Below are 17,126 nucleotides of genomic sequence, written 5' to 3' on the forward strand. Positions count from 1 at the left end.
AAAGGGTATAATCAGTCAAATGGAATGGGTGAAACACCAATGAACTATGATGAAATCGAGGGACAGTTATATACACAAGTGACACAGATCTGTACACTTCCCAAAATTGTGTCTATTTGCTACACATGTATCTAGAAGAGTCTTGTTTTCAATACAGTCCCACATTCCAGGATGTGGGGCAGCTCAGGGAAGTCACTTAGACTAGTGGGTTTGCTTTGGTTTGTGTAACAGTGTCTCTGTGGGTTTGGTAGTGACAAATCAGGAGACATAAAAAATGCATATTGATACTTAAGTAAATATTCCCTTTGTTTAGAAAATGGACATGTTTCCTCATTAGTACATGTAGGATATTTCTGCATTTAATCTATGATATATAGAGGGACAATGCTTTAAATTTTAGTGGGACCGACTATCATTAAGTTTTCAGCATCATTAACAGGAACAATAACTTCATGTACTTGTGTCCGAGTTAAGTCTTAATTCTTCTGAATCTTCTTCCTGAATGAAGTGATCTGATGGTCTTTCAATAAAATGACAAAATTTCTCATTTGAATCTCATTTTTTCTGGGAAAACTTAATGGAAAATAATAGGGTTTATATCAAGGATTAATTTGGTACAGTGCTCTACATAGATTTCCCAGTCATTGTAGGAGTTAAAAATCAGAATCCTTTGAACTGATCTAAGGAACGCTTTTTTTTGTAAGCACCAGAAGAGTAACCCAGTTGCCTCCTTTTCCAGTTTTCAGTTTCAATGGTGGAGAATCGAAAGCTTTTGGAAATAGTATAGGATTACAATAGATTCTTACAGCCCTTGTGACACAACTGTTTGATTATGTTAAGCTGAAACCAAGCATCTCATCTATTATAGAGAGAACAGCAGCATTTTGCTGCTGAAAAGCTTATTAATATATTGGATGTTTTTTTTCCTTTTTGCTTTTCCCAGCGTTCAGCATCTTTAAGCTTTGTGGGCTTTCCAAACAGTACAGAAATGGAGTTCTCTCCAACAAGGTTATCCAGCTCAGGCGACCCACAGGTGAAAGGTGCAGCTGCTGTGACACTTGGCCCTTCCCCAAACGCCCTCTGTGACTGTGATACTGCACCAGAGCCTCTGCCCAGCTACAGCCTGGCCCTGGGCAGGGTTCCCAGTGACCCAGGGGCTCCTGCTGGCCCTACACCAGGTGATGCACTCCAGGGAGGCACTAAATGCAAGGTAGGGATCACTCAGACCCCTCTGCTGAGAGGGAATCCGCTTTCATTTACAGTACATTATTGTTGGTCAGGCAGTCTGTCCAAATAAATGACTATTTCAATGAGTAAGGTTTTCCTTATCTGGTATTTGAAGACTGATTACAAATGATTTTCTTAAAATGAAAAGGAAGCAAACTGATAATAGAATTCTGCATTTCTTTCTCCTCTACAGCTAGAAAATGAAGACCTCGGTACTGCGGATTGTCTTCTAGAAAACAGCTTGGCTACTGCTGGGCAAGAGGTAGTTAATGAATTAACTCTTTCTATGCAAAAAGTGATGGAAGAACCTATTAATCTTTCAATCAAAAAGTCTCAGCATTGCACTTTTCCTTCTGAACTGCTCAGCAACACTTCTTTCCTGCCTGTGGATGCCACAATGAGACAACCTAGAAGCAAAGAAGGTATCAGGATTCTAATTATTTCCTTTAGATTTTGGGGTTTTTTTTCTTTCTTAGCACTGTGCATCACAAGCATGGTAAAGCAGTATGCTTATTAATATACTTACATGCAAATGTGCTTTTCCAGCAAGCTTCAAATGTTATCAGAGTACTTAATCCAATGGAAAAGTGTGTTTGATCTCATTTGTGGAGGAAAAACATGGGAATGATGTGCTTTGAATTTGTAACATCCCTCATCTGTGAACCAGAAAGGAGTGTGACTGTGTGAAGTACCTGGAGTATTAGTTCTCTTAGAAGCACTCCTCTTAATGAGACCTGCAGTTATGACTATTGAAGAGCTGGTTTGAAGAGTCCAAATTCAATTAAAAAAACCCACATTACTACCGAAATGTAATGTGCCTTCTGCTAAGTCCTTCACATCAGTAGCATACCAAATTTTTGTTAACACATTGCACAGTATGTGCCTTTGCTTGGCTCTGTCTGCTGTGGAACATTCCCTTCAGCCAAGGCCTGTTTCTTCAGCCCTAATGGAGAATTAGACCCGACTTAACTCTTTTTGTGGGCAAATTGCCAACATCATTGTGCTACACTGTAAAGCCTCATTCCTGCAAACTCTGAAAGTCAATGGGACTATTCATGCAGGCAAGGGATTGCAGGATCAAGTTGTTATCCCGTGACTTATGCCAATATTTGGCTGCATTTCTCTACAAAAGAAGAATTAATATTTCTCTCTCTGTGCTGTATTTTTATTCAGAGTATTCTAATTAGTACGAAGGAGGCCTAGCCCAGTGAGCCAGGGAAATATATTTGTCTTCTCTTCTGTGTCCTGTGCCAAACCGTGGCAATTATGCCATGATCGTTTGTGTGAGTTGTAAGAATCAGGAGCACCCCTAAAAAGCTGTGCCTCAGCCAGGCTGAAGTGTCTTGGGGAGGAGCAGCAATGTAGTATCTGCTGGGGGGTGTGTGACACCACACTCAGAGGCAGCCCCAGTGTTCAGAATCTCACTGTCAATAGAGGATGCCACAAATTTGCTGGGTATAAAATGCAGGCCCTGTTGTGCTAGAGGGTGAGAAGCCTTGAGTATTGAATTCAGTGCTGCTCCCTTTTCAGGAGGAAGGATCAGCAGCAAGAAATTCCTGTCCTGTCAGTGTTAAAGGGCATGCAGTGAGGGGAGACCTGAGGAGATAGAGTCACCAGTGTACCATAAAACATGAACTCTGCTGCAAAGGCAAGGTTAACTATGCTGGTGGCTCTTGGTAGGACTGCTGGCTTTAGCATTGCTGTGCTGCCAAGCCTCATTCCTTCTGGTATATGTCTCCAGTGACTCATCCTTTTCTAATAACAAACCTAAACATTTCAGCTTAATTTAAAACAAAATAATTCTTATCCTAGGCATACGGGATGTGGTAAAAATTGTACCAAGTGTGATCATTTTCCCTCTTATGGCCACTTTTCTTTCCTATGACTTGAATAAACACCCTCCTCTCCTCTTTACTAGACTAAACAAATCTGATGGGTTCAGTCTCTCCTCATGGGTCAGGGGTTTGATTTTTTGCAAAACCACCTCATTCCTCTGTGCTATTTTGGGTTCTCTGCAATTAAGGAGTGCTGCCCACAGCCAAATGCAGAGCTCAGCTGAGGCCTCTGGGGTGCCTTGCAGAATCGGTACCAGCTCCTTGTGTTTGATTATTCCTTGCTGCTGGTAATACCCTGCAGGATGGCATTCCTCTCTTCTGCAGCATCAGCATTAGGTGGTTGACTCATGTGCAGAGAACAGCCCACTTTAACCCTTAGTTCCTTCCAAGAACATTTTCCTTGCCAGTTGTTTTCCTTTTGGATTACATTCATCTTACTCTTCACAATTGAGTATAGTAATCTCAATTCAGTCTTACTGATTTAGATTTTTTTTCTCTGGTGCACTAAGATCTTTTTTTAACTGAAAGCATTCTCCGTGGTGCAGCCCCTCTAGTTTGGTGTTTCCCACAAATTTTATAGGCACTACTGTCTGATGGGCCCAGTTGCTGATGGAAATGTTGGTTAATGTAGGAACCCAGCACCACCGGAACATCCTGTGCTTTGACAGTGTGCAGTGAGAGCTGCTCCTTCACCTCGGTGTGCAGCCTCCCTTTAGTAATTCTGTCCATGACAGAGCTACCCACCCCTCACCTGAGCAACAGTCAAAAGGGAATAATGCCTTAGGTGTGATGTGAAAAGCACCTTTCCTTGTTAGTCTTCATTTTATTGTTTCTTGTGACTGGGAGAAACAGAGGCACATTGCTTTCAAGCCATGGCTGAGGTACTGTTGACCTGAGCTAGATTTTCTTTTAAAAACCATCTTTTCCTGACCCTCTCCTATCTTGAGATAACCACAATATTGTGTTTGTTTCTTGTTTGTATTGGCTGTGAAATGCTGATTGCTAACAAAAGAAGGTGAGATTATGAAATTTTTCAGTGGACTTGTATTTCTGAGGGCATCTACTGGGATATTTGTCTCTGTCCTATCCCATCTCCCCAGAACTGTGTTATTACTTGTGTTTAACATCAGTCAAAACTACAGCCATATCCTGATACAGCTACATAAAGCTACAGCTAAATGCTTATATAGCAGGTAGTTTTGAATTCATGTGTTTATATGTTCCAGATGCTGGAGGAAGGAAAGGAATTATAGTGTAACTCTTCTCCCGTGGTGGCAGATGGGAGACATAATTTTCTTCCTGTTTTCAAGTCACTGGAATTATCCAGGAGCTTCTTAGCATGGAGCTGGAGATCACAAAGTTTTCCAGAGCCTCAGGGGCTCAAACCTCATTGGGTCTGTTTTTCTCAAGTGAAGGCTGTATAGCAAAGAGGATTACTTATGTTGTTCCATGTATACGGATGTATGTGATGTGGCTGTGTACATATATAATTCGCCGGGAATGAAACCATTTCCATGAAATATTTCATATATGCTTCTCATATTTAGAACAGAAGCTGTGGTTAAAAGTAAAAAAAGAAAGACAGAGGCTCTGCACCAGAACAGAAAATAGCATGCACATTTTCTATATGTATAGATGAAATTATTCCATAATTCACTTGTAATATCATATTAAACACCAGTCAGAAGTACATGAATATTGAAGTACTTCTACCCTAATCTGCCTGTGATATTATAAATATTTTATTCGTTTTCTTATCTTCTGTTCCAGATTCCAATAACTGTGAAAAGGAACATTTTGAAATGGATATGAAAAGCAATCAGAATGTCAGGTAGCAGAGTTTTTTTTTATATGCAAAAGTGCTGGCTGTGAAATTTTATGCATGTATTTAGAAAATTTGTCATACTTAATGATGATGGAGAACTTCAAAAGAGTTCTAGATTCCTTATAGATAATAGTTCTGAAAGTTGTAAAGTGCTCTCAAACTTGAAAACAACAAAGGAAAAGAAGTGGTGAATTTATCTATTTCTGTGTAATTTTCCAGAATGAATAAATATGTACTAACTTATTTCACTTGAACAATTAGAAAGTGTTAAGCCCCAATGAAAGCTAAAAGATAATGGTAACAGGATTGCCATTAACAATTTTATAAAATCTGATTTTCAGTGACTGCTGTGATAATATGGTAAAGTTGATGATGTGCTGTTTTCCTGTTGAAGCCAGCCACATTGAAAAGTATAAAATATTACTTTAACTGCCATAATTAAGAGTATACAGAGCAGGGCAAAGCTTTGGCACAGGAGTTAGTAATGTATTTACACATATGATTAATTTAAAGTGACAGCATTCACATTTCTTAAAGAATTGGTTTATGAAAAAATGTCAAGATTTTCAGCATTTGACCATCACAAGGCACAGTTACAAAGGAAAAGGAGCACTAATAATGGTGCATGAAACTGAGTAAGGGAGAAGGATTTTGTGGAATGTGGATGAATTTAACCATGTGTCCTTTTGCCTCTAGAGCTGCCCCTAAGGAGCAGAAGATCCCCTATGTGAGGCTGGAGCGTCTGAAAATATCTGCCTTGGAAGTGGGGGAGCTCCCAGTGTTTAAGCTCCAGCCACAGGACAAGGAGCAGGAGGGCAATTTCCTCCTGGTAATAGAGTGTGGGACACGGTCCTCGAGTATGTCTATAAAGGTGAGTAGGATTTCCCTGAGGTTTCACTTGCCTTCTCCCCTTTACCCCACTGGTCCACAGGCACAGTTTCTGTAATATTGTACAGCAAAAAAGTCTGCTGATTTGTTTGACCCTCAAAGGCTTCTGTGGTGGGTTGTGGTAAAGACAATACAGCTTTGAGCTTGCTGTGGAGATCCCTGCATATTTCATTTCTGAGAAATTTGTAGTGTTTTCATGTACTGAGGAACAACTTGGCTCACCTGTCTGGTTAAAAATACTGGGTAAATAGCTTAAAACTGGCCTGAATATATATTTGAGTGATAGGAGCCAATCCCAGTAATCACAGCATAATAGATTTTTAAAAGCTTTATATTCTATTGCTTCAGTGGAGACTTGAGTGTGAACTTCTGTCTACAGAAGGAAGCAGGAATTTCTGGTGGGAAAAGGACTTATACTGTTTTTATGTTTAGGTTTTTTTGGAGGGATGGTGGGAGGTTTGAGCTGTTTACCACAAAATTTGCAAGTGAGACTGCAGAATATCCTATTTCTATCACCTGTGGTGTAAAATCTGCTGAACCTCAGTGCCTTCTCCAGTACAGTTCACTGCAGAGAAGTACTTAGAAGCACTTTTTGGAAAATTGTTGGTAGCTGTGTCTTCCAAGTGCTTGGTTATCTGCTGAGAACCAGTGATGCTTTATGCTGATGTGTGAAAATGATGATTGTGTGATCCCAGATTTTTGTTTCTTCAAGATAAATAAAGATAGTCTAGCTGAAGGACAGAAGTCTGAAGAGGGGGACTCAGAGGATGGGAGATTTCTCCTCTCCCAGGCTGCAGGACAGATACAATCTCCATCTGTTGATCAGAAGCTCAGCAATGGCATCTCCAGCATGAAAAAATCCCCAGTTACTCAGGAAGTCAGTCCAATTGAAAATGAAGATTTCTGTGCTGTGTGTCTTAATGGAGGAGAACTGTTGTGCTGTGATCACTGCCCCAAGGTCTTCCATCTCTCCTGCCATGTTCCAGCCCTGCTCAGCTTTCCAGTGTGAGTACAGATGACATTTCACTACTGAGCTGTTCCTGCTCACTGCCTGGGGGCAGAAGATATCCTCAGGGATTGATGTTCCAGCCTTGTACAAGGGCTGCATCTCTCACTTGTCTTTTTTGATACTTTTTTGTCTCGCATGCTAGGAACTAGATGAATTATGAAAAAGAACTGTTTCCCTCCATTGTGCCCTTTCTGCAGTTAACTGGCCAGCAAAGGAGGTGGCAGTCTTGAACTCTAGAAAACTTTTGTATGACTCACTGGAGAAAAATGAAATCCTCTCATATAACGTCTGGAGTGTAGACTTCAGCCCTGCTTGGCAGAACAGAGACTAGCACAAGGGAAGGGAATCAGTGAGTTTTTATTCAGTTTGGTAGCAAATTTTATGGGAAATGTAGGATTATCAGGGCTTCTGTGGAAATATTTGTCATTGGTTTCCCTAAGATATGTTCTCTTGCAACTTGTCACAGATGGATTGTATGCAATGAACCAGAAATAGATACTCGTCCACATACCAAACTTAAAAGTGAGACTGAATAATGTGCATTACTGTGGTATGCAATTCTAAATTCTGTTATAAATCATTACTAAGGGGAACCCAAGTCTACTTTATTTGAGCTCAAATAATTGTCTCAGCTGAAAAAATATGTTGTAAGGTATTAATTAGTAGATTCTGGTTTCTTCTTTCTGTTTAAAAACCAGGTCTTCTCAGCTCTTGGCATTTCATTCTTTTCTCTAGTAGTGGAGTTATTATCACCTTCTAGTTTCAAAGCAGCGTGAAAACCAAGTTTTCCTGTTAGAATAGACTTTCTAGGCAAAGTTAAACTCTAATGAATTAAATTAATTCGCTTAACTAAAGTTCTATATTCCCAATTCTTGAATATATCTTCATCTGTAGTTATTCAGACCCTGATGTTGCAGGAGTTACATCACTGCCTTCAAGAAATTCCTCAAGAGGTTTCTGAAAATGCATCTACTATCATGGACACACATGCCCTTGCAGGACTATATCTATTTGGTTTGGGGACCCATGTATTTTCACACCTTTTCTTATAGTGTTGATTTCTTGGATAAATATGTCAATTATCATGTCAGCTGATAATAAATATCTCCATTATCAAAGGGTCTGGGTTTGTCTTAGGAACCAATTGCTGCCTGCTTTTTTCTTAGTATTTTTTTTTCAAAGCAGCACTTGAATCAGTGCAGCTGCATACACTGCTGGTAGATGATTTCAAACACAATTTTGTGGTTTCCTTTCCTTTGTGACAGGAAAAGAGCCACGAATGGAAACTGAAATGATTATACTTCTAACTGGATTCAAATCCAATAAAGAATATCTAGTAAAATGGGCTTCGGATTGCCTGCTATCACAATGCTAGTTAAGGATGAGGCTTTCCAAATAGTGATTTCTGAGGTTTGCTGTTTGGCATGGTTGTGGAAAAAATTCCCCATGAGGTTTTTTTTGGGTTTTTTTGCAGGGGAGAATGGGTGTGCTCACTTTGCCGTAATCCAGTGAAGCCAGAGGTGGAATATGACTGTGAAAACACACGCTACAGCCACAGCTACAATGCACAGTGTGGCCTTGGTGACTGTGACCAGAAGGTGGGAATAATTCTAAATATTGTACTATTTAGAAAAGGCTGTAAGATCTCAGCATGAGGCTTTGCTTTTTCATGAGAGAGATGATGGTTTTCACTTGGCTGCTACTCAAATGTTACACACAGTAGTAAATGCAACAAAAGCACTGTTATTATTTGGTTATAGCATTCTCTTTTTTCTAGAGACGTTGTTCAATCTAAAAATGTAATAGAAAGACGAAGCAGGCACGTATGGAATTCTTTTCTACTTCGATCAAGGAAGTCACGCTCAAGAGCAGAGCTTCCTTGAGTCAGTTTTGCCTGGTTTGTGACATTGAATCTTTTGCCTTTAAAACTTGGCACCCTCTCAGACATCTTCTTTGGCCAGTGCAATGACATTTTTGTGGTGAAGACACTTTCTGGCTTTCAGTTGGACTGAAACCATTATACAATCTTCTTTGTATGTCCCATTAGTTCCCTTGAAGATATTTAGGCTCTTAACTCGGCCTAGAGGAAAGCTTATCATTTTACATACCTATTAAAAGTTTTCTGCATCAAATCTTCCATTAAGCAACTGCCTTTTCTTGAAATCCGTGGTATTTGGAAGGCACAAATTCAAAATATATGTTGTGTGTATTGGTGGTAACTGGACAGAGAGGAGGAGTCCACCAGACTGAGTGCAGATGCTGAGCTGAGCTGTTTCTGCTGGAGTCAGTACAACTGGGCAAAAATTGTTGGCATTTGGGTTTTGAATAGTGAAGTCCTATTTAGAAAGTTGAGTTGATTAAAAATTCCATAGTTTGTGAGAAAATATGGCTTATGATGTTTATGTAGTGCATTTTTTTTTAGTAATGAATGAGCCAAACACTAGTATTAGTGTTTTACAAGTTAATGAAGATTAAAGAGAGTAGTTTTCATACAGAACTATCAAGTTACATTGGTTTGCATGAATGGATATGAGCAGTGGGAAACATTTCCCATTTAACTCTTTCCACATTTCCACTGCTGCCTTTCTTTCAGTTGAGAGCCAAGGAATAGATCTGGAGTGCACAAAGTAAATAATGATAGTGATTAATTCCCAAGAATTTCCAGGAAAATGTTTCTTTTCTTGCATTTCTTGACTGGCCTTGTTTTCCAAGGTATAACAATGCTATGAGGCAAAGCCTCCCCCTGACTTGAGGGAAGTGTGCCATTTTATGAGAATTCTCTTTTTGTTACCATGATTGATTAAGGGCAAGAATGAAACTCCCTTGTTTTGAATTAAAATGTATTTCGATTTTGGCACCCACAGAAGTGTGAGAAGCTGGTGCTTTCCCTGTTCTGCAGCAGCATGAGCCTCCCGTTCCATGAACCTGTCAGTCCCCTGGTAAGTTCTGCATGTGCAAGGATCTGAGGGAATCCAGAGAACCTCACAGGTTTTTTTTTTTTTTTTTTTTTTGTCTCCTTTGTCTCCTTGAAAGTGATTCATGATGGGCTTTTTCTGAATGGCATTGCTTCCTAGGGAAAGGTGGGGGTTTGCCTCTTCAAAGTGCCTTGAAGGTGCCAGACCAGATGCAGGGAAATGCTTGGGCAGTGTTCAGGCCATGCTTGAGTGCCAATTTAAGAAGCTGGTAGAATGGCAAAGGTGTATGAGGGGTTCCTGTGATTAAAAAAGCTGACTTGCCACCTGCATGGAGAATGTTGTACTGTCATGAGAAAAGTCTGCTCTAGAAGCAGCCCTGAATTCCCTCTTTTTTGTGCTGTGCACAAAGAGGGTAAATGGGACTGTGTGCAGGGGAAGATGTAGCGATATCTGCCTCATCCATGTACTTCACACTTGCAATATTAACTGTCTGCTTTAAGGAAGACGGAAACTCACGCTATAGTAACAATAGAGCACCATGTGCTAAAAGTTGAAAGGGGGAAAAATAAAGGCTTTATGTGAAGGAGTAGTTCAAATAATGATATAAAACCTATTCCACCTAATAAAGCTTGAAATTAACTTATGTAACAAATTGCCTAACAAGTAGTCTTAGACCCAGAAGGCTTTAAGGAGTGGGATATGCTGGTAGCTGATGCCTGTTGAAAAAGACTTTTGCTGAATTTTTAAAAGAGCACACAGTATCCTATTTTGAGTCACTCTTGACAGACTACTTCCCACATTATCAGCTGAAAGTATCACAGCACATTATTTTTGCCATTGCTTGAGGAAAATGTCAGCTAATTATCAATGTTACATACATTATTGATCAAGGTTAAATTTGGGTTATGCTATCTGAGGATAAACTTTACAAAGCAGCAGGATAGTCACTGGAGTGTGCTATTTTTTGGATCAATCTTGCAAACGAATATGTTTTAATCAAATCAAAAAGCACTCAGGAAGATAATGTGCAAGTGTAGGCACTAAAAGATTAGTGCTCTCTACCCCAATGCAAGGGCTCCTCTGCAATGACTTCTGTCCAAAATTGCAAAGAAGTCACTGGAGAGGAAATGTTTTAATTAAAAATGTCACATACCTGTTCTTATTCTTTCTGCAGGCTCAGCATTATTATCAGATCATCAAAAGGCCAATGGATTTGTCCACCATACGAAAGAAGCTGCAAAAAAAGGACAAGTTCCATTATTCTGCTCCTGAGGAACTTGTGACTGACGTGCGTCTCATGTTTTGGAACTGTGCAAAGTTCAATTATGTATGTTTCTAATATGCATGGCTGGGGGGAGGCAAAGCAGGGCCTGGCTCTTTCCGTGGCTGTCACATGGCTGCAGCTGCTGGTTTCATGGAAATCAGATGTAGGATTGGGATGAAGAACTGTTGATCAGTTTTACTCTTTGGAAATTATGTTAGGGTTTTTTTAATGACCGGAATGAAGTTTATATGAAGTTATGTACATAGCTGAGAACTTGAGATACTTATAGATCTAATATAAAAGAAGAGCATCTTCACAGAGAACTCTGTGGAATGTTACTGTGTTTGCTGTGAGAAGACAGTCACAACCAGCAAAATGCTTAGGGAAAATAAAACGCATAGAAATTCCTAAGCAGTGATGACTGCTGTTCTTTCTAGCTCACTGCATATCTCTACTTCTTAGAGATGCACAAATGTGTACCTTAATAGCAGTGTCTGGTTTTTACTTACACTGGAAATGCAGAGGGACTAATGGACTAATAGGAATTGTGCAGACTAATGGACATGTAGCAGACAGAGCCAAGGAGAGATGTTGGTGTGGGGTAGTAATTTGGGTTTGATCCTAAGTGATTTCTGTGTGTGGTAACACTGAATGGCTATTCATTCCCTTACAGCCAGATTCTGAGGTTGCTGAGGCTGGACGATGCCTGGATGAGTTCTTTGAGGACAAACTGAAAGAGATTTATCCAGACAGGCATTTCCCTTCAATGCAACAGGATGACTCTGATTCTGAAGATGTGGAGAGCCAGAACGGCCAAGTGCCATCCCAGGATTTCCAGTGGCCGTCGTACGGGCAGGAGTGTGTGCAGCCCAAAAGGAAACGGCGCCACGCTGTAAGATTGCAAAAGCAAAAGCATTTGGTGGCTAAGTGGCCTCCCTGCTAACTCTGTTTACAGCTACTGATGGGAAGTTTTGGCAGGGCTGTCTGGGAAAACTGTCAAGCTTCTATCACAGACGTGTGATCTGTTCTGCAATTCTATGTCACGGTCCCTGGAGTGGAATAAAGTGTCAGATGTGTGTAAATGTGTGAGCAGGAGCAGATGAAGCCTCTCAGGCTGCACAGTTATCTTCCTAGCAGAAAGCTCTGTCAAGGTTTGTAAAAAGACTGAGCCCTTTAGCTATTCATTGTTTGTTTCCTTTGTATGCAGGAAAGTGAAAAAACTAAAAGAATGATGTTTCAGCCAGCTAACAGCCTTCCTCAGGTATGACCTCCTCCAGATATAAGATTTGAGGAATCCAGCAGCTTGACTGGCAGAGTTAAGGTGTGTGGGAGGAAAGCAAAGCGCTCGGGCTGTCTGTTCAAATTCTCCTATTCTGCTGACCATATGCCTTATTTCTAGATCTTGTGGATAGACAACAGATCCAAAATGTTTAAATCTGTCAATATTCCATCTGTTAAATCACATATATGTTTTGTGGTGTTTACACTGAAGTACTAATGTCTTGGTCATAGGTAATGATAAATAATAATAAAAATAGCATACTAATAATACCTCAGAATGCAGTACTGTTTCATAATCTGTTCAATGTGACATCTCTATTTTATAGAGCACAGGTAACCATGTAATAATCTTGCAACCTCAGTGTGGATGTTTGCCATGCTTTGTGACAAATACAACCTGTAGACAATAAAGTTGTAATCCTGTTGTCTTATTCAATGATTTTTCTGGGAGCTTGGCTGCACCAAAGCCTGTGAGATAGAGTATAATGTGATTGTCTGATTAGCTGTTTCTTTTGACGCACAGCATTTTCATGAAATCAGGAAAGAACAAGTGCTACTAGAGCTTAATACAAGGGCTCTGTGAGAGCTGGTTCTCAGTGCATACTGGGAGCCCTGTTTGCAAGGCATCATTCTTCTGGAATCTAATTCATGCTTGGTAAAGCAGTGTGGGATTTCGTAGCTCTCAAAGGCAGCATTTTTATACAACCCAAGGCAGTTGTTTCTCTATAAAGTCGATATTGGAATTCAGCAAATTAACTATGCAGTGAATTACATGGTTATAGAAGTGCCTATAAAATAACGTCATTTATTTCTGATTTTCTTTTTGCTTACTACCTGTAGTTGTGATTACCAGCAGTACTAGAAGATGAAGATAATGCTACATATGTAGAAGCTCAAACAGGCTAGGATATTTTTTTCTTTTTGCTATATTTCATGATGTATAGGCAGAACACAACCAAGAGCAGATTTAGAGTTTACTTGAACAAAGGTTGCATGTCACTCAAGTCTGAGGGGTGGGATGGGTAACAAACAGGACATCACACCTGAGCAAAGAGTGATAGTTTGCAAGCTGCTTCCTACCCGTTCCAGCAGCAGGCGAGACACATCTCTGCATGGCCAGTGCTTTCTTCATGTGTGTGAGGGGCATCTTCCTCCTTAGAGCTCTGCCCAGCAGAATAATCTGGGCTGGGGCCCAGCTCTGAGACAGGAGGTTATTGCAGGCCTTAAGCACAATTAAAGTTCATTTTAATTAGGTTCCTGTAAATGAAGATGATATTTTCAACATAGTTTATATGGGCTATTTTGTCTGGTAACCATGTATGTTATTTTAGATAACACTTTAAAGGTTTATATATGAAATAAGAGGACATGAATGTTATATTCTACTATTGGTGTGACTTATTGTTTGCCCTTAACTTGGTAGTGTGCTAATCTTTTCTTCTCTTTGAAGAAATGCAAATCTGGATATTAGAAACTGACAGGCAAACTGTGAGGTAAAGGGACAGCCTGTACATTTTACAACTATGAATTCAATATGTTTGCTTTCTGTCAAGTTTCTCAAAGCAGTGAGAGTCTTGGCACAGGGAAATAAGTGCAGGTTCGTCACTAAATTAACCACCCTTATCTGTGCTACAGGTACCACTTTTTCTCAGTTCCTCCACCAAAGACTAATCTTTTACCATTAAGAATGCAAAAATTCTATGCTTTTTAGATTGCATCTAGGGGCAGTGGTAGAAATATGAGAGATTATTGATGGCTCCCTCTTTTCCTGGAAGAGCAGAGTCAACAAGAGCCTCCTTCTCTTTCTTAAAGGCTGTAAGGTTATTAACTGTACCATTAGTTTTGGAGAACACCTGTTTAAATAAAATTTGTCCAGAGTATATTATGCTTTATTAAAAATAGAAGTTTTCCAGTTTGTCATCGTAAAGAAAACACCTTTTGGGTGTGTGCTGGCAGAACTGAATGACCTGAACACTCTTAAGGCCGGCTTAGATTCTGATTAATACTCTAAGACTAGTAACTATTGAAAAAAAAACCTCATAAACCTCATGTCATGTTGGTAAGCAGAACAAAACCTGAAGTCCTATGAATGACTTTATATATTTTCAAATCTGAATCCATGGGTCAGCAAATTCACAATATGGTGCAGTTTATAAGAACAATATCTTTTTCCTACATGTAATGGGTTACATGTATTAAGGGACAAGTCCTTTCTGTGTTTAAAGAGTTGGAAAAGAAATTTATTACAGTTTCATAATAGCTCTGTCAAAGAAGAAATGACAGATACAGATTTGGCTTTCATTTCCCCCCAGACAATTTCAAAGACCTGCTTGTTGCAGTATTGTGGCAGGAGAATGGCATCACAGTTTATACAAACAGGTGTTTGACCATACAGATTAACCAATGACTGCATGTTTATATGTGTAATGTGCATTGCTGAACAATAAAACATGTGAAAAGTCTTTTTGCACATCAATCTGAAATTTTTGCTCTCAGCACATCTGCTTTCAATTCATGTGTGGATGGCATGATATAATTTAACAATCATTAGCTGAGTTGCTCATAACTTCTGACAGCAAAACAGAGCAGTTATGAAAGCAGCTATTGCTAACCCAGGAGACAGCTTGCTGTTTGTGCTAATATTTTCAATACCAAGTAGATATTCTGCCTTTTTGTTTTTTGGTTGCTCTAAGTTATTGAGAAGCAAACATGACAAGAACAAGTAGCATTAAAAATGTTTGTTGTTTAAAAGTCTGTACACATAAAATGTCAAGAAATGTGTTACTTATTAGTGAGAGGAAGAACATATTGTAATGCATTAATCTGGAGGAATCAGAAGAGATATTCTAATCTATTATTTCTAAAACTGAAAATGCCAAAAATTGGAATAATTTACAACAACAACAACAAAAACCTCTATTGGCAAGAAGTCAAGCAGACACTGCAAGTGTTTTTATATAATTATTGGTTCCTCTTTGGTTTTTGAGAAAATAAAACTATCAGCATCAACTTTCTGGCCTGGGGGCCTATTGGCTGGAGGGGTAGAGAAATCCTTCTCTCAGGGTTACAGCTGTGCTGATCTTCAGACATAATTAGGAGAGAATTTATAGTTTGAGGTAACTTTTTTGTTGTATAAATAGGAAAATGTAGAAAATCTTTTGGGCACACAATTCCTTCAAGTGTTAAATACAGGCAATAAACTCCATTATAGACAGAAATCTAAATACCAGCTAAGTTACTCTGATTTTATTGAGCTATCAAATGAGACAATCTGGAGGAAATAAAGACAGGCTGTAGTCATGGGCTGAGGAGGGTGCACATTTTCTGAAGCTGTATTTGTAGACCAGGAACAAGAAGTAAGAGGAGTGTTTTTTTGAGAAATGCTATCCCCACTGTCTGTTCCTGTCTGTTAGTGTTTGTGGAAGTACATTTTATTGTGTAGTTATGTGTGTTCTCATGAGAGCATTTAGTAGACCGGTAGCATTTAGATTAAGGAGACTTTTGTAGAAGCTCCTATTAGGATATGTAAAGTAGGAAGACAGTATTTGGATGGCTTTTTTGGGAAAAGCATTTGCTGTGCTGGCAGTATTACTGTGGAGACGAGAAATTGCAATGTTCAAATTTGTTGTCAGATATCCAGGCCCAGTTGCTCCCTTTTCATTCCAAGTGTCTGAAAAAGAAGTTCTTGAAAGATAATTTTTGGATGACTTCTTCCTGTTTAGGGTGGAACTTGTAACAGACTCCCTGTAAATTTTCAAATCAGACCTAATATTTGGATTGTACCTTTAAAATGATGAGATTTGTACACTGCAGAATTAGCTTATTGCCAAGTCTTTTGCTGACTGCCCACACCAGGATGAGCATTCTTCCTGGCTGAATGAACAAACACAGCGCTCTAACAGGGCTTCAGATGTTGAACTCTGCCCTTAGAAACTCACAGAATTTGATCTGGTTTTATACTTGGCCTAGCAAATGTCAGTGTTAAGAGGTCATTAAAAAGCACCAGAATTGTGTTATCTTCAGATAACAACCGTAAAACAGATAGACTGTTGTGCCAGGATATTTTATGCAGTTATTCTGGATTGTATGGTAATTTATAAGTTATTGTTTATTCTGTAAATAATCACATTTTTTCTATTTACTACACTTTTAATGTTTTTTGCAGCAGCATTGGACCAGGCCTAGATTTAAGTCAAGGCAATAGTTTATGAACGTGTCTATACCACACTGTGCAGCCTGTGGTGCACAGTGCAACTCTTCTGAATTTACAACCCACTGGGCCAAGCTAAGCAGTTCTATCCTGTGATAGAACAGCAAATGGAGAACACCTTTAAATTCTAAAACTGAAAGTATTAATAGAATGGGCTGATCACTATAGAACCAGCAGACCGTGCAAGTGTTCTGTATATCACAGAAATTAAACCAAACCTTACAGGGGATTTTCTTCTATGGTATGAATAAAGGAACAATATAGAGCTTAGATAAAGTGAAAATCAATTCAAAATTAATCTTTAAATCCTACCCAAACTCAGTCCTGCATCTTGCACATAATTTTGAATGCCTCAGGCATCTGCAGGGTAGTATATTATTAACATATGCAGGTGGGCTCTGGCTTATGAAAAATAACATTCATCTCTTTAAACAAACACTGGACACCCCCCTGTTTCTCTTTCCCTGTGGCCTCTGAGGGCTTTAGAAACCTTGGTTAACTGGCTTTCATCCGTGTTTGTGATGTACTTATAAATATTTCCCACCTATAACTGTGGAAAACAGCGTGACAAGCTAATGGAATGAGTGAGCAGCAGAGATGGAAATTGAATTCAGCCCCCAGACCTGGTTGCAGGATTATCATGGAGCAGTGTTAAATGAAAGCATTGTGAGA

The 17,126-nt window shown here is 39.4% G+C and overlaps 1 protein-coding gene across 2 annotated transcripts in view; it reads left to right on the forward strand.

Annotated features, from left to right (window-relative positions):
* Window positions 1-12,767, forward strand: part of TRIM66 (tripartite motif containing 66) — a 42,402-nt gene extending 29,635 nt beyond the window's left edge. For both annotated transcript variants that reach the window (XM_066320785.1, XM_066320784.1), the window contains 10 exons: window positions 944-1,210; window positions 1,421-1,649; window positions 4,833-4,893; window positions 5,584-5,758; window positions 6,488-6,780; window positions 8,259-8,382; window positions 9,649-9,723; window positions 10,874-11,026; window positions 11,637-11,855; window positions 12,171-12,767. In XM_066320785.1, coding sequence (XP_066176882.1) covers window positions 944-1,210; window positions 1,421-1,649; window positions 4,833-4,893; window positions 5,584-5,758; window positions 6,488-6,780; window positions 8,259-8,382; window positions 9,649-9,723; window positions 10,874-11,026; window positions 11,637-11,855; window positions 12,171-12,230 — 1,656 coding nt within the window. In that variant the 3' untranslated portion in view covers window positions 12,231-12,767. The remainder of the gene's footprint in view (window positions 1-943; window positions 1,211-1,420; window positions 1,650-4,832; window positions 4,894-5,583; window positions 5,759-6,487; window positions 6,781-8,258; window positions 8,383-9,648; window positions 9,724-10,873; window positions 11,027-11,636; window positions 11,856-12,170) is intronic.
* The last annotated feature ends 4,359 nt before the right edge of the window (window positions 12,768-17,126 follow it).

Source organism: Sylvia atricapilla, chromosome 6 (assembly GCF_009819655.1).
Source record: "Sylvia atricapilla isolate bSylAtr1 chromosome 6, bSylAtr1.pri, whole genome shotgun sequence".
NCBI lineage: Eukaryota > Metazoa > Chordata > Aves > Passeriformes > Sylviidae > Sylvia > Sylvia atricapilla.